Source organism: Arachis stenosperma, chromosome 5 (assembly GCF_014773155.1).
Source record: "Arachis stenosperma cultivar V10309 chromosome 5, arast.V10309.gnm1.PFL2, whole genome shotgun sequence".
Taxonomy (NCBI): Eukaryota; Viridiplantae; Streptophyta; class Magnoliopsida; order Fabales; family Fabaceae; genus Arachis; species Arachis stenosperma.
In genome coordinates this window covers 18,758,604-18,773,690 of record NC_080381.1, presented here as the reverse complement: position 1 = coordinate 18,773,690, position 15,087 = coordinate 18,758,604, and the positions used below count along the sequence as shown (strand labels likewise).

General features: G+C 34.9%; 3 protein-coding genes across 3 annotated transcripts; 1 reads left to right on the top strand and 2 right to left on the bottom strand.

Moving 5' to 3' along the window:
- Positions 1-4,479: 4,479 nt before the first annotated feature.
- On the bottom strand, positions 4,480-7,138 carry LOC130980519 (protein FAR1-RELATED SEQUENCE 5-like). The gene is made up of 3 exons (XM_057904189.1): positions 7,127-7,138; positions 4,635-7,016; positions 4,480-4,548 (listed from the first exon to the last, which is right to left on the bottom strand). Exons 1-3 carry the CDS (start codon positions 7,136-7,138, stop codon positions 4,480-4,482), a joined length of 2,463 nt encoding a protein of 820 aa, XP_057760172.1.
- Positions 7,139-7,724: 586 nt separating this feature from the next.
- On the bottom strand, positions 7,725-10,857 carry LOC130979661 (porphobilinogen deaminase, chloroplastic-like). Its single transcript, XM_057903148.1, has 5 exons — positions 10,584-10,857; positions 9,402-9,807; positions 8,537-8,743; positions 8,147-8,324; positions 7,725-8,064 (listed from the first exon to the last, which is right to left on the bottom strand). Exons 1-5 carry the CDS (start codon positions 10,823-10,825, stop codon positions 7,952-7,954), a joined length of 1,146 nt encoding a protein of 381 aa, XP_057759131.1. The 5' UTR covers positions 10,826-10,857; the 3' UTR covers positions 7,725-7,951.
- Positions 10,858-12,494: 1,637 nt separating this feature from the next.
- Positions 12,495-14,640, top strand: LOC130979503 (RNA-binding protein Y14). Its single transcript, XM_057902959.1, has 4 exons — positions 12,495-12,865; positions 13,034-13,170; positions 13,750-13,901; positions 14,259-14,640. Exons 1-4 carry the CDS (start codon positions 12,586-12,588, stop codon positions 14,302-14,304), a joined length of 615 nt encoding a protein of 204 aa, XP_057758942.1. The 5' UTR covers positions 12,495-12,585; the 3' UTR covers positions 14,305-14,640.
- Positions 14,641-15,087: the final 447 nt, after the last annotated feature.

Below are 15,087 nucleotides of genomic sequence, written 5' to 3'. Positions count from 1 at the left end.
TTGATCGAATCGAATGCCTCTTTATGATCCTTAGTCGATACATATTATGACGCATCTTTTAATTTGACTAAAGAAGAAAAAATTCTAGTTCAACCAGATAAATTTAAAATAAATCGTCGCAAGAAATTCACTTTTCCTAGAAAAATTGAGCGTTCTTTTTCAATGTTGGAGGTGGTAATTCTAAGATTACTTTAACCTTATTTTTATCGATTGATGTTCCTTTCTTTTGAACTACAAAACCTAAAAAATTTCTCACAGATACACCAAATGTACATTTCAGGGGATTCATTTTTAATTCTTTTCGACGCATTGTGTCAAAGGGTTTGCGCAAATAATCGATATGTTGATCGTGGAGTTCGATTTAACCATTACATCATCGATATAAACCTCTATAAAATTTCCAATATACTCATGAAAGATCACATTCATAGTGTATTGATATATTGTTCCTGCATTCTTTAAAACGAAAGACATCATCACCCATTCATAGGTACCTAAAGCACCTGGGCATCAAAAAGTTGTCTTTGACACATCTTCATCAACAATAAATATTTGATTATATCCAAAATATCCATTCATAAAACTTAAAATTTCATTACCGGCTGCAAAATCGATTAACATATCTGCCACGAGCATGAATCACTCATCTTTAGGAGTTGCATGGTTCAAATCTCAAAAATCGATAGAAACACACAACTTTCCATTTTTCTTCATTACAAGAACAATGTTCGACACCCAATCAACATAACATGCATTTCAAATAAACTTAGCTTTAATTAATCATTTGATCTCCTCTTTTATTTTAAAATTTATTTCAGGAGAAAAACACCTAGGAGCATGTTTTACTGGTAAAAAAAAAGACTTTAGTGGCAATCGATGCTCAACTAAAGATCGATTAAGACCAAGCATCTCATTATATAACCCCATGCAAAACAATCTTTGTACTCAGTCAAAAGTTTAATCAATCTTATTTGAAATTCCTCATTAATGTGTTTGCTAATATAAGTGAGCCTTATAGCATCATTAAATCCTAAGTTAACTTCATCAAGCGGATTCTGAGATTCGAATCCCTTATCGGTATGATCATCATCAAATAAAGTCCTTCGAAACCCAAAGGTTTAAGGTCATAAATACAATCAAAGGATAAATTAACTAAATCACATGAGAAATACAAACTTTATCGAAATCATCAACTAACCAAATTAGCTGTTGAATCATTTATAGTACAAAGATCTTGGGATACATCAACATTCGACTGACTAACAATTTTGCCTTGATCAATCAAAGCACTACCTACAAACCTAGTCCTAGAAGGAAAATACATGCTGCAGAAAATAAATCATTTCTAGGTTTGACTTCAGGAATCGAAACTATCCTATTAATTGAAATACATGTTGCTGAATTGAAATTCCTAATTGATTTGACTTTATCAGAAGAATCATTACTAGAAAAAGAAGAACATGCTGCAGAAGTAAAGCTATTCACATAATTTTTTAAAGAAAATAAATAGTCCCACACATATTTTCCTTTAGACATCTTGAAATGTCAGTGTTCGAACTGTTATTTTCTTTATAAAAGTACAAACACTACTCCCAAACAAGAGGAATATACTTCGGGATTGGGCATTATGTTGAGACCCTCATAAGTCAAGAAACACCCTTTACAATTATAAGAATTCAGGTTCTTGTCAACATCCAAAGGTTTCAGCTTGCTATTGTACACTTGGAAATCGACGTGCATCTGCTCAACATAAAGACTATCATCAGCCTCTATCACTTCAGTCTTCCCCTCACAAGTCCAAAGGAGGAATTTTTTGTGCAATTTAAAGGTATCTCTTTGACACCATGAATCCAATCTCGGTCCAACAGGGTATTATAACTAGCCTTCGAAGTCACTACCATAAAGATAGTGCTTCGTATCGAAGAACCGACTTGAACTCGAAAGGTAACCAACCCTTATGCTAATGTTGAAACACTGCTATAATCAGTAACAAAAATGTTGGTAAGAACCAGATCATCGAGACGTTTCCCAACCTTAACCAGCATTCTTTTCAGAAGCAGATTGATCACTGCATCACCATCGACCAGCACTTTGTTGACAACAATATCACTCATCATGGCCTTAATATGTAGTGGACGAAGATGTATGTATAGTAGGCTTATTGAAACAACCTACTTCTTCATGATCGCAAACAAAATCGAATGTATCTTTTTCTTCAAATTCAACCTCATAATCTCCATTGAGATTTCCTTCATAACTCCCCAAAAATTCTGACGAAATAACGAGACTATGCTAATTATCTCGTCATCTCCCTCCTTGAAATACTCCCTATCGAGATTAGGGTTTAAGTCAACATTTTCATTGGGCTTAGCAGGAACAACCTCGACTACCTTGCCTTTACATATTGGTCTTAAAGACTCTTTTCCCTTTGGGATAGACTCATCATTAGATTGGAAAACTACCCTAGTCAAAGTAGAAGATTTTGCCCCATTGCTACAGAAGTCGAGAGCTTCTCTATGAGAACTCAATAGAAATATATTTCGCCTCGATTACCCTCTGCCCTTTCTCTGGGATATGGATATCGACCACGACCATATCCTCAATGACTCCTTCGAGCCTATTATTATTGATACTCTCGAAACTTGCCTCCTGGAAGTCTTGACAATTATGAATCCATTGAATACCAATGGCATGGGAGTGGCGAAACGAAAGAGAATGGTTCTCTTGAGGAGTTTGAGAACTTTGACCTTTTTGACGTTGAGAAGGATACCTCTGACGGACTTGCTCTTCTTTATGAGCAAACTCTTTCCATTGTGTCTCATAAATCCATGGTTACAGGAACAAGTGCTTGTTCAAATAATATTATCAGAGGATTATGTCAAACATGGAATGCCAGGTAAGGACCATTTTGAAAAATGGGATATACTTAGAGGATATGGATTACCGCAACTGGAATCAAGGTAGACCATTTATTAGTATGTTTTCGCTTCTCTTGTCAATGCACATCCTTTTATTGAGGTTTTAATCGAACTTTAACAATCTGACACAGTGAAAATTCTGCTTGTTGGGTTATGCAATGGCTGAATATGGAATCTCACTTCACCCCATCTGTCCTTGGAGTGGTAAGGGTACATACCTTGAGTTGTCTCAGCTCTACTTATAATCATTGTATTATTAAAGTGTCAATTTGGTAAATATGTAGCTCAAGGATGAGAAGGTCCGCATGAGTAGCACCTTGAAGCTTGTATTATCTGAGAGCAACGAAAGGAAGCGAGACGTTCAAATAAGCACAGATCGATGGTGGAATACGGTTGTGGCAAAAAATTAACTAGATATTTAAATTTGAATGCAAAAATATTTCTATTATATGGTTATTAACTTAGGTATTTGAATTTAAGTTCCAAAATGTTTATTTTGCTTATGGATAAGATGATTATCCATGCTTATGATTTAAACTATTTTAATCATATTTAATTTATTTTTTACTCATTTTTCACATTGAATTAAACCGATGCACATAGCAATCTTGCAGCAAGGTGCAAAAAAATTAAAATTGAACTAATAACTAAAAATCTTCTCATCATTAAAGAACAATGAAATGAAAGCACATAATTTAAAGCACTATGTTATTAACATAAAAAGAAACCTGTCATAGAATAGTCACAGAGATGATGATAGAGGATAACAAAGGACTATTTTACATTATTTTCTTCTATTTTTGAAGACTTCAATGTGTGATAAAATAATTAACTCATCCCAATTTCTCACTCTATTAAGATGAATTAAAAAAATTGAGTGACTATTTTTTACTAACAGTATGTATTTTTGTAAGTCTCTTGTGTTTCATACTTGAAAAAGTAGTACTTTAAAATAGAAATATAATCACAAAACAGCAGACAACTTAGAATAATGGATTTAAAAAAGTCCATTGTTATCTTTGTATGATCTATCACTAACTAACCTGCATAGCATAACTAATGAATGAATTGAAGTTAAAGGGATTGAGTTTTGCCATTGTATGATCTACCACCAACTAACTTACATGACATTACTAGTGCATGAATTTGAATATCCGTGGTATTATATGAAGAGTAATATAAGATCTAAGCATTCAGACTTGTGAAACACTAATACCCAAAACAAAAGACAAGATGAAAAAACCCCTCAAATTTTACCATAAACACCATATTATTTATTCCCAACTTTCATCTTTCATCTTTCATCAATGTAGCCTAAAATTGGTAATCAGTAACTACAAAAAATCAATTAGACATAATTAAAAGTTAGAACTTAAACCCAGCATACAACAAATTAGACAGGATTAGTTTCCCACATTTGTGATGTATTTAAATAGAAGATATCCATATTTCAAAAAGACAAAAAAAAAACTAAAGGTTAAATCAAAGGTAATTTGAGCTGGAACAACTAAATAATACGTAATACACATTACAAATTAAATGAAACAAAAATAATATAGGACTAATTAATTTCATTGGCTCCATCGTCCTCATTTCCAAATTCATAATTAGAGTCATCTATCTCCATATCCTGAAATAACACAAAATTTATGAGCAACACATGAAAAACCCCAAAGTAGCCAGTAAATAAAACATCAAAGTTGAGAAATGTCTCACTTGATCTCTGCTAGATTTAGAACTAGAATTTATCGCACATTCACCTTCATCTTCCTCATAAATGAAGTCTTTTTCCTCATCCCACATAGCCTCATATGCATCATCATCTGTAAGTAGACTATGCATTTCATGTGAACCCCCATCATACTTACTCCGATCTGGACATGTAGTTTTGTTATGTCCGAGCTCGCGGCATATACTACACCGTTGTCCAGCACGATCCTTGGCTCTTCTACGAATTGGGGGGTCACGAGGATCTGTATAAGTGGCAGGAATTGTACTACTAGAAGCAACTACACTAGCAATATCATCAGCTTTCATTTTATCCACTGTGTTTATCGCCCAATCCCTCATGCTCCTGAACCTATCATCTTTACCTGCTGATAGTGTAGCCACCAATCTAAACCAGTCCATCAAACACCAGTATTGGGTAGACTTTAAGCAATCCCAAGTGAACCCCCTTGTATCTTGTATTTGTTGTTTTACATTTTTGGTCCACCTATCTAAAACTAAACATTTTGGCAATTCACAAATGTCAAGTGTAACTAAAACAGATAGAATGTGTTCGCAAGGAATGCCAAATGACTCCATCCTCATACAGGAGCAAGTAAACTCCATTGATAAATCACAAAAAGATACTCGCCATGTATCGTTAGGACTACCATACTTAACCACCGTGTATAACATATAAGAACCAACATCAATGCAATCTAACACTTTCATTGAACCAGACCTTATAATAATAGGGCGAAATAGAAAAAATACCTCTCTTGTATATAAATTAGCTGCAGACTTCTCCAATGATAATAAATGAGTTTGCATCACGGGTACTCCATATGCACATTCAAAGTCTGCTAGACTATCTTTGAAACGAATGTAGGCAACACATCTATCAAAGTGCTCTACAAAATCTCTTAAATTATACCTGGATTTGACATACTTTGCAATAACTGAGTGCAATCCCTCACATCGAGAAGTGGTCCTAAACCCAGCAAAGAACTTCCCACGAATATGTGCCGTTGCCCAACTATGACGGTTATCATACATGTCAATTATCCATTGCTTGTCTTGCACATCAAACTCTTCAACCATCCGATCCCACTTACTACGGAATACACCAACCTCGTAATCACCCAGCATGCACTTCTTAAACTGCGATGTGAACCTAAGATTACCTACATTACTCGTGGCATTGTGAATAAGGTGCCAAGCACATAGGCGATGATGTGCATTAGGAAAAACTTTTTCGATTGCATTTTTCATTGAAAGGGCACCATCTGTGATAACTGAAATTGGGGCCTTCCCCTTCATTGCTTCTAGCAAACTTTTTAACAACCAAATATATGTTTGCTCTGACTCATCACACACAAGAGCGGCCGCAAAGACAACTGTGCGATTATGGTTATTAACACCCGAAAAAACGACAAGCGGACAATGATATTTGTTCTTCTTGTAAGTAGGGTCAAAAGCCAATACATCACTAAACAATTGATAATCCATTTGGCTTATTCCATCACACCAAAATAAATTATTTATCGAGTGAAGCCTATCAACCTCATATCTTATAACCATGACAAGATCAATGGACTTCCTCTTCCTCAAAAATTGAAGAGCTGCACTAGCATCACCCTTCAATCGTCGACGTTGCTGTGCGACTTGATTGTACAAGTCCCTGGGCAAAAAGGGAACATTGTGGTGACCACCAGATTGGCTTGAGAGTGCTGTAAAAATATGTGCAGTGCCTAATCCACCTTTCCTCATTATATTTATTTGCTCAATGTCTGCAGCAGGTATTTTTTTGTGACCAGGAAGCATTGCAGTAAAAATTGGAGGAAGAAGGTCGTGATTATGCAAATCAGAAAATTTTGAAACAATCCAGCGACCACTAACAACATCAAATGACACCTGAAGCTTTGCCATACAGCCACACCTAGTTTCAGCTCTAGGCTCTTGTTTTCTGGTCTGCGTATTATCTGCCTTTTTTCGTCGGAAGCCCTCGCGACAACAAACAAAATTCTGTCGATTGATTATCCCATTGTGCTTTCGCGTCTTACTTTTTCGACCACTAAATCCCCTTGACTTGGCAAATGCATTGTAGAAATCAAAAGCCACTCCTAGATCACTGAAATGATATCTTTTTATATCAACATCTACAATATTCAAGAACTCCGTCTTTCCTATGTCCTCCCACCCGTCAATATTATAAGATTCATTCAATTGATCAAAATGGGCACCTTCATTGGGTTCAGAAGCACCAACTTCTGCATTTGCCAAGTTAGCATCCATGAAGATATCATCGTCCAGGAGCTCATCATCGTTTCTCAAGGGATTCTCCAAATTTCCGTAAAACCCGTCAATATTATTGGTGTCATCTACATAATCCTACATGAACAAATTAATTTAGGCTAGGTGTTTGATGGCATGATGCAAGAAATCTATCAAAATTAATCCTAAAAGTGTGACTTAGGGTTTCAGATTGATAAAAAACCTACCTCATTAGACATTGGGATTCAGATTGCTTCCTCGCAGAGATTGAAAGATAAGATATACGCCCGTAAATTTGATAAAGAAATAAGCTTGTAAAGGTGTAAAATATGAAACTTAGGAGATGTATAGTTGAACATCAACAGAATTAATATTAGAGTGAAGAAGATGATGATGTTGATGTTGACAATGGGAGACAATTGTGTGTTTAACTAGTTGAAAATTATAAAATTCAATTTTGTGTGTGGGTGAAATTTAGGATTCAGCAAAATTTTTTATGGAAATAACAAATTCTATTGGACCGTAGTTCATATATCATTAATTGCAAAAAAAATTTTTTTGATTATAATTGACAAAATATAACCCACTGTTGGATCAAATTTAATAATGATCTAACCGTTGATTTAAGTTTTCACCACAATTGGTGAAAAAACAAGTGAGGACCACCAAATCATTCACCAACTATGACCTTAGCCGTTTGCGCATAAGTGCAAGACCCACGACAGAGAGATTAGTCACTGCATTCTACGTTATATACTCTCAGAAAATCCAAAATAAAATAAAATAAAATAAAATTCAGACAAAAAGTTAAGAGAAAATATTTGAAAATTTCATTAGGGAATGAGAGTACATACTTCCGGTGGCGAAAATTGACATCTAAATATCCTCAAAATACAACAATTTGAGCCTGATGAGATTGATGTTGAACACTTGATCTACTTTTAAGTTACAACAGGTCAAAGAATTAATCAACTCAGGAAGCAACTACCTAGAATCTGACCAAGAAATAACCACACAGACACACGTTACACTTTAATATTCTGTTGCAAATGCTAACTGCTGAAAAAGCCCGGTCCAGCCCGAGAAAGAAGCTCCTTGCCAGCATCCTTACCCATCTCAATCATATCTTCAACAGCATATGGACCAACCCTCGATGTCTCTAGCACTGCACAAAGGGAAATCAAGTCAATTGTGGGTTGTGGAAAGATTTTAAATACTAAGCAAATGTATAAGGAGGATCAAATTACCGCGAGTTCCATCTGGGGAAGCAACTAGTCCTCGGAACAAGCAATTACCATCCTCATTTCTGCAAGCATAACCGGCGATAGGAGTGCGGCAAGACCCATCCAAAGTCGTGAGGAAGGCCCTTTCGCAGACAACTGCCAATCTTGTTTCTTCATGATTCAATGAAGCAATGTATTCTGCCTGTACAACCGACCCAACCAAAATGACATGCGAATATTGAGCAATAAAATGAGTAAAGAACTAACTTCTGATGTTCAATACATGCCAGCCTATTTTTTTATAAGTCCTGAGCAGGAATTATTTAACAAAAACACAGAGAAACCATAGAAGATGCAACATGACATGATTAATATGTTGAAAACAAAAAGGTTAAACTGTAGTTGAAGTCTCACCATTTTATCATCATTACTTCTACAGGCTATTCCAATTGCACCTTGAGCAACTGCCGGAAGCATGTCGTCAATTGATAGGGTTGAAGTCACATTTTCCGTCATGTTTAAGCGCTTGAGTCCAGCTAATGCCAATAGCGTAGCTTGGACAACCCCCTCATTGAGTTTTCTCAACCTTGTTTGAACATTGCCGCGGAAATTTTCCTGAACCTGAGGTAACCAAAACAACAGTTTAATAAGAAGACTGAAGTTTTAAGAAAACAAGCAATGCCACTCCACAATCTTAGAATAACACTACCAAGAATGGCATTCTTTATTACTCTGCAGTCACAAGCATCAAGCCATGCCTGTGAAGGTGACACAACACGACACTAACTAATGCCTTGCTTAGTTGCAACATCCACAAATGATTGCTTTAAATGCTTTGATCAAAAGTTAAGTCACCTAAAGGAAAGTAAAAGTACATCATCATATGAAGCAATAGCTTTCTCCATTGCACATGCCTTCAGATTTCAGAAACATTTTTAAAATATGATATATGTACCGGGTGTCAGCATACGAACGCTTAACACCTTGACACCATGTGATTCATTGCCACTTTGCTTTTTGTATTTTATTTTGAGAATGCATGTTGAACCTTCAAACATAATAAAACTGATTAACCATAACTCCCTATTTTAAACACTAATAAACCAATTAAAGTTTTTTCCAAGTTGTGGAGACAAGACTCCTTACTGATATTTAAAATCATATGCAGAGAAAACCCATTTAAGTAATCTATTAAGGTTAATTTATTTAACTATGTATTGTAAATAATAATGTTCTTTCATCCTGTTGGGATAATGGGTATGAGAGAAAACTAGCTTACAGTTAAGGATGGATATCTGTGGAGTATCTGTGACTTCCGTCTTAGCGAAGCAGTACCAACAACACTTCCAGAGGGTAAATCAGCTAGAGAAGTTGCTGACAATGATATGAATGCATCTCTGACATCTTCACGCTCGAGATTACATGGTAAAATTGTTCCGTCAGGTAGGTATGTAGGCACATCCTTCATTGAATGGACAGCGATGTCAATTTCACTGTTCAAGAGTGCCTCATCTATTTCCTTGGTGAACAAGCCCTTCCCTCCAATGTCTGCAAGTGGTTGAGAGAGTATTTTGTCACCTGTTGTTTTTATTATTACAATCTGAATAGCCCCCTCTTCGGCTAGCTCCGAATGTGATGCCATGAGTTTATCTCTAGTCTCATATGCCTGAGCCAGAGCTAGGGGACTGCTCTACGCATAAAAAACACACAGATAACCCAAAATGAAGCATGAATCAGAGAACACTTGATTGAATATATGGCTAGTAATATATGGAATATGGGTAATAAATAAACATACAAATTTCACAGCCCAAGAAACAAAGATTGCTTTGTTTTTAAACCATTGATTCTAGACCAATCATATCTATAGATATGAAGTCAAACTATATCTATCAACTGCATTGATTAGTTCATTTTACATCTCTGGAATGTTTTTTAAGAAACTGAAACATTCCAATCTCTCTAATAGTATCCATGTATTTTTGCAAACAAAAGAGAACCAAATATCAAGCTGAATAATCCATTTCACAAGCTAACCGACTTGTTAAAGATCCATCATAGTATAATTTATGATGACATTGCATAGTTGTCTTCACCAATAAATGACATGGTATACAATGCTACAATCATTTTCATTTTTAATGAGGTTGGATCCCAATTGGAAACATGTAAAAAAAAAACCCATCATACACACTGCAGCCATGGACAAGTATGATCCACATCCTAAGTTTTATTCTTATCAAAGAGAAAGGCTTTATCGTGCTAGCATTTATATAGTAACGTTTCAAAATAATCCCACAAAAGTATGAAGTCAAATCCGATAACCCAGCAAAACAGTGAGCCCCGTTAAAATAAAACCCAGAATCCCAAGAGAAAAAAAAAATAAAAAAGATCCAAAATTTATAAGATTGAGCTACACCCAGCAGCAGAAATTTATAGAAGAAATGGAGAAAAGGAATACCTTCCACGGGTTCCAATTCTGATGAGTGCAACCTTAGTCTGCTGAGTTTGTTGCTCAACGGCAACGGAGGCTTTGGTGACCCCAACGCGGAGCTTTGTGGAGGCTTTGGAGAAGGATGAAGTTTTGAGAAATGGCAAAGCCAGCGCTGAATTGGAGAAGGAAGAGCCATGGACATGGCCAATGAGCGTTGATGGTGCAGAGGAACAACAAAGGGTCTTCATTTCGAAGAGAGCACACAACATCAGCTTCGAGTGCCTTACTCTTATTAGCTGTTTTGATGATATAATGTGTTATAGATAAAGTTCTTGCGCATTAATATTTTAATAATTCATAAATAAGAATAAAAATAAATAAAATTAAAAAAAATCTCCCTTTAACTTAGAAAAAAGAGGAGTTTTTTAACTTTAGAAAAAAAAAACAAATATCATTTTTAACACAAATATCTCAGTGAGATAACATGACTTTTTCGTTATATTTGTTATTAATTTGTAATGAAATTTATAAAATTAACACATTAATTTGATGAATTGATCGTTAAATATAATGTTAAATTGAAAAGAAATATTCTTATCTTTGTTAAGGGATTCTTTTGTCAAATAACTATTTATCTTTTTTTTTGTATAAATATTTTGTGTTTAAATATCACTCTAAAAAAAGTATTATTTATCTTGTAAAATTTTAGGATTTACAACTAACATTGTTCATTACTATTTATACAGAAGTAAACAAGATAAATATATTCTTGACAAATAAATTTTTAACATTATTTTGTGTGAATAAATAAAGATAAATAGGTCCAGTAATAATATGATACTTACCAATTAATTAATAATCTAATGTGTCAGTTAAATAATTTCTGTTATGAGTTAACAAAAAGATAATAGATAAATTATATTGTTTCACAAAAATTATGGTCCGAGTCAAAGTAGATCTTTTTTAATAAGAGTCAGTGTTGTAAAAAAATTATTTTATTAAATTTATATAAGAGAATATAATTATATTATGTGTACTTAAAAATTTAACTGTTAAATTAATTATTTATATAAAATATATGTTAAAATATATATAAAAATATATAAAATAACATATTTATTTATAACTAAATACATATATTATAAATAAATATATGATAACTAATTTTTAATATACATGTACTATTTTTAAAAATAAAATATAAGAAAAAATAGAAAAAAATAATAAAATAAAATAAAATTGATTTTTTACTAATGTATTGTTTTTTAATTTATTATCAAAATATCATTTTTTAAATTAATTAATCAAATATTATTTTTGTTAAAGTGAATTAATTTATTATTTTTAATTTAGGATTAAGTACGATTTTAGTTTATAAAAGATATAGATCAAAAAATTTTTTCGTCTTCAACATTTTTTTTACAATTCCTAAAGTTTAACTTAGTTTTAAAATTGTCCTTACCTTAGAGATCAAAATTAAATGTGGTGGCAGAAGGAGAGGTGAATCATGGACTGCTTCTTCTTCTTTCCTTTTTCCTTCTTTACTTTCCCGTAAAAATTCTTTCTCTTATTTTTTCTTTTTCCTTATTTTATAATTTTTTTTGTTATGAATAATTTGATCCAAATTTTTAAGATTTAAGTAAAAAAGATGATTTTGTATACAAAAAAAGTTGAAGACAACAAAAATTTTCACTCTATATTTTAGGTACCAAAATTATACTTAACCTTAATTATCATTAATTATTGTAATATAAAAAAATAATATTAAATATTTAATTTGAAAAATGACATTTCAATTTTAAGTTTTCGAAAATGTGGCAAACCCATAAAATTACTTCAATTATACAGACTTTGATTAAATAAAAAATAGGGAAAATTGTAAATATGGAATAGGGTGGCCCCGCCCCAGCCCTAGATAAACCCCGATGGATACAAATAACATACAACGCATGAATCATCATAACAGCGGTCTCGCTCCCTTCGCCACCGACCTCACCTCAGCTAAACTCACTTGAACCGAACCGCCACGATGCAGGGTAACGGTGCCGATGGAGAAGCCTTGGATTTCGAGCCTGAGGACGACGACCTCATGGACGAGGACGCCGCCGCCGACGCTGACGCTGACCCCCGCGCTCCTCCTCCTAAGCTCAAGTCCGCCATCACCGCCGGCGCCTCTTCCTCCCTCTCCACCCCTAAGAAGACCAAGGGCCGCGGCTTCCGTCAGGACTCCGATCCCAACCGCAATACCCGCCTCCAGGGCTCCGATTTCGACTCCCTTGCCACCGAGGGCGGTCCTGGCCCTCAAAGATGTTAGTCCCTATTCTCTCTCACTCTCCCCTAGGGTTAGGGTTTCGCTTTACTATTTCCTTCCGTAGATTAATCTTTGTTGTTTCGTTCTCACATTTCTGTTGTATGTTTTAATTGAATGCTTTTTTTGTATGCTTCGATTTGTTTTTGGAACGTTGTGTTTGGTTCAGCCATTGAAGGATGGATTATTCTGGTGACGGGCGTGCACGAGGAAGCGCAGGAGGATGATTTGCAAAACGCTTTTGGAGAATACGGAGAGATTAAGAACTTGCATTTGAATCTCGACCGTCGCACTGGTTTTGTCAAAGTAAGTGATAGCGCCTCTTCTCAACGCAGTCCATAGCAATATTATCGCCAATATTTGTCAATGTGCTCCTAGTTTTGAAGTGATATTTTAACAATCCAATTTGGTTTGCTGATTCAAATATTTGGTATTCTGATTTAACTTCAATTTGGCCTTTTATTTTGCTGCATGGTCAATTATTGCCCCCAAACATGTACTTGGGGCAGCCAATGACTGTTAATCTGTCTCTCATTGTTGCATATACGATTTGGCTGCATTTTATCACAAAATTTCCTCAAATTGATGGTGCTGAGTGTAAATATAATTCAGTGCCATGTTATTTTTCAAAGGATGCGAAGGGAGAAAGATAGGACCATTCCTAAGGAAGTATGAGTTGATGCTGCTATGGTTTTTGTTTATTGGGAAGAGGAGGATATGCAACACTGTTTTTCCCTATCTTTTCTTTCACCTCATCTTATTAACTAGGAGGACATCTACCACTCTTGTTTCACCTTTTGGTTTAATACTGACTGATTTTGGTAATAGCAAATTTTCTCTTCCACGTGCACTGTTTCTTAGTGCTGATGTTTATTTTGATTTTAGGGTTATGCCCTGATTGAATATGAGCGTGCTGAGGAAGCTCGTAATGCCATAGAGAATTTGAATGGATCCGAGCTTCTCACACAAACCATTTACGTAGACTGGGCATTCAGCAGTGGACCTATTAACGAATCAGCGAGAAGAAAGAATGCTAGGTATGTTTCTAAATGTTTGATGTGGTCTGCGTATTACTTTCTGTTTGTTATTTCCCATCATAGTCCTTTGTAAAGGATATCTTACACTTTGTAGGTTGGGGTTAATAGAAATTGAAATGCATATGTATATATAACTTTCTCCTTGGTAAAGGGATTGAAAAACGAAAATATGTTGTATTTCCTGTACTGTGCACTATTTAAGTTAAGAAGGTTTGAATTTCAGTTTTCCAGAATTTGTTTATTGGGAGGTTCCCCCTGCTGTAAATTTATTTATTTCTGAACCAACTGGTGTTAACTTTGACTGGCTGTTTTATTTCTCCCAAGTGATTCAATATTTGGCACTTTGATATTTTGCAGACCAACTCGTGAGCGACGCTCAAGGAGCCCTCGCAGGAGATATTGACATGGTGTGTATTGATTACATGATTGTGTTTTGTGTGTGGATCCTTAAATTAGCGGCTTTATTCGAATTGTGGAAGATTTTTCCGATGCTTGTGCTCTGTTGAGGCAAAAAAATTACATATTTGTTGTTGGGAGGATTCTTACTAAGACATCCCTTGTCGAATGATATTAATTTTTAGCTTAGTTTATCTTGGCGTATGGAGTTTAATATACTGCATTGTAGTAATGTATCCTGTTTTTGCTTTTGGTACATGTAATGGCATTATGTTGAGGAATGTATGATTGCCTTTGGATTGCAACAATGTTTGTTACATGGGTGATGTGCAGATGAATGTTTCGATGCATGCATTTCCTTTTCCCATATACTAGGTCCAATGTGTAACGCCAGGCTATTAGTTTGGTGGCACCGGAGAATTTCTTCTCATGATTGAGAAACTTAGGTAATGCCGACTAATTAAACTAAATATTTTCAACTGTTGAAAGGTTGGTAAGTTTCAATTGAATAAGAAAAAATTGCTTGAAAGCACCAAAAGTTTTGTGGGCGGGTTCTCTTCCATAGATTGAGATTTCGTTCACACGAGGGTCCTGACCCGATGGAAAGTAATTTTGTTTTTAAAGGTTCTTTGATTTTGGAACTACAAAGAATTTGATGGCGAATGCTTTTGTCTAGCCGTTTGTCCTGGATTTTCAATGAGAACTAGTGAACTACGAGCCCTTTTGCGAGGGGTTGGTTATTTTTCAGCTAGTTAGTTCTAAGTTGGCTTGGTTTTCTAACAAGATTGAT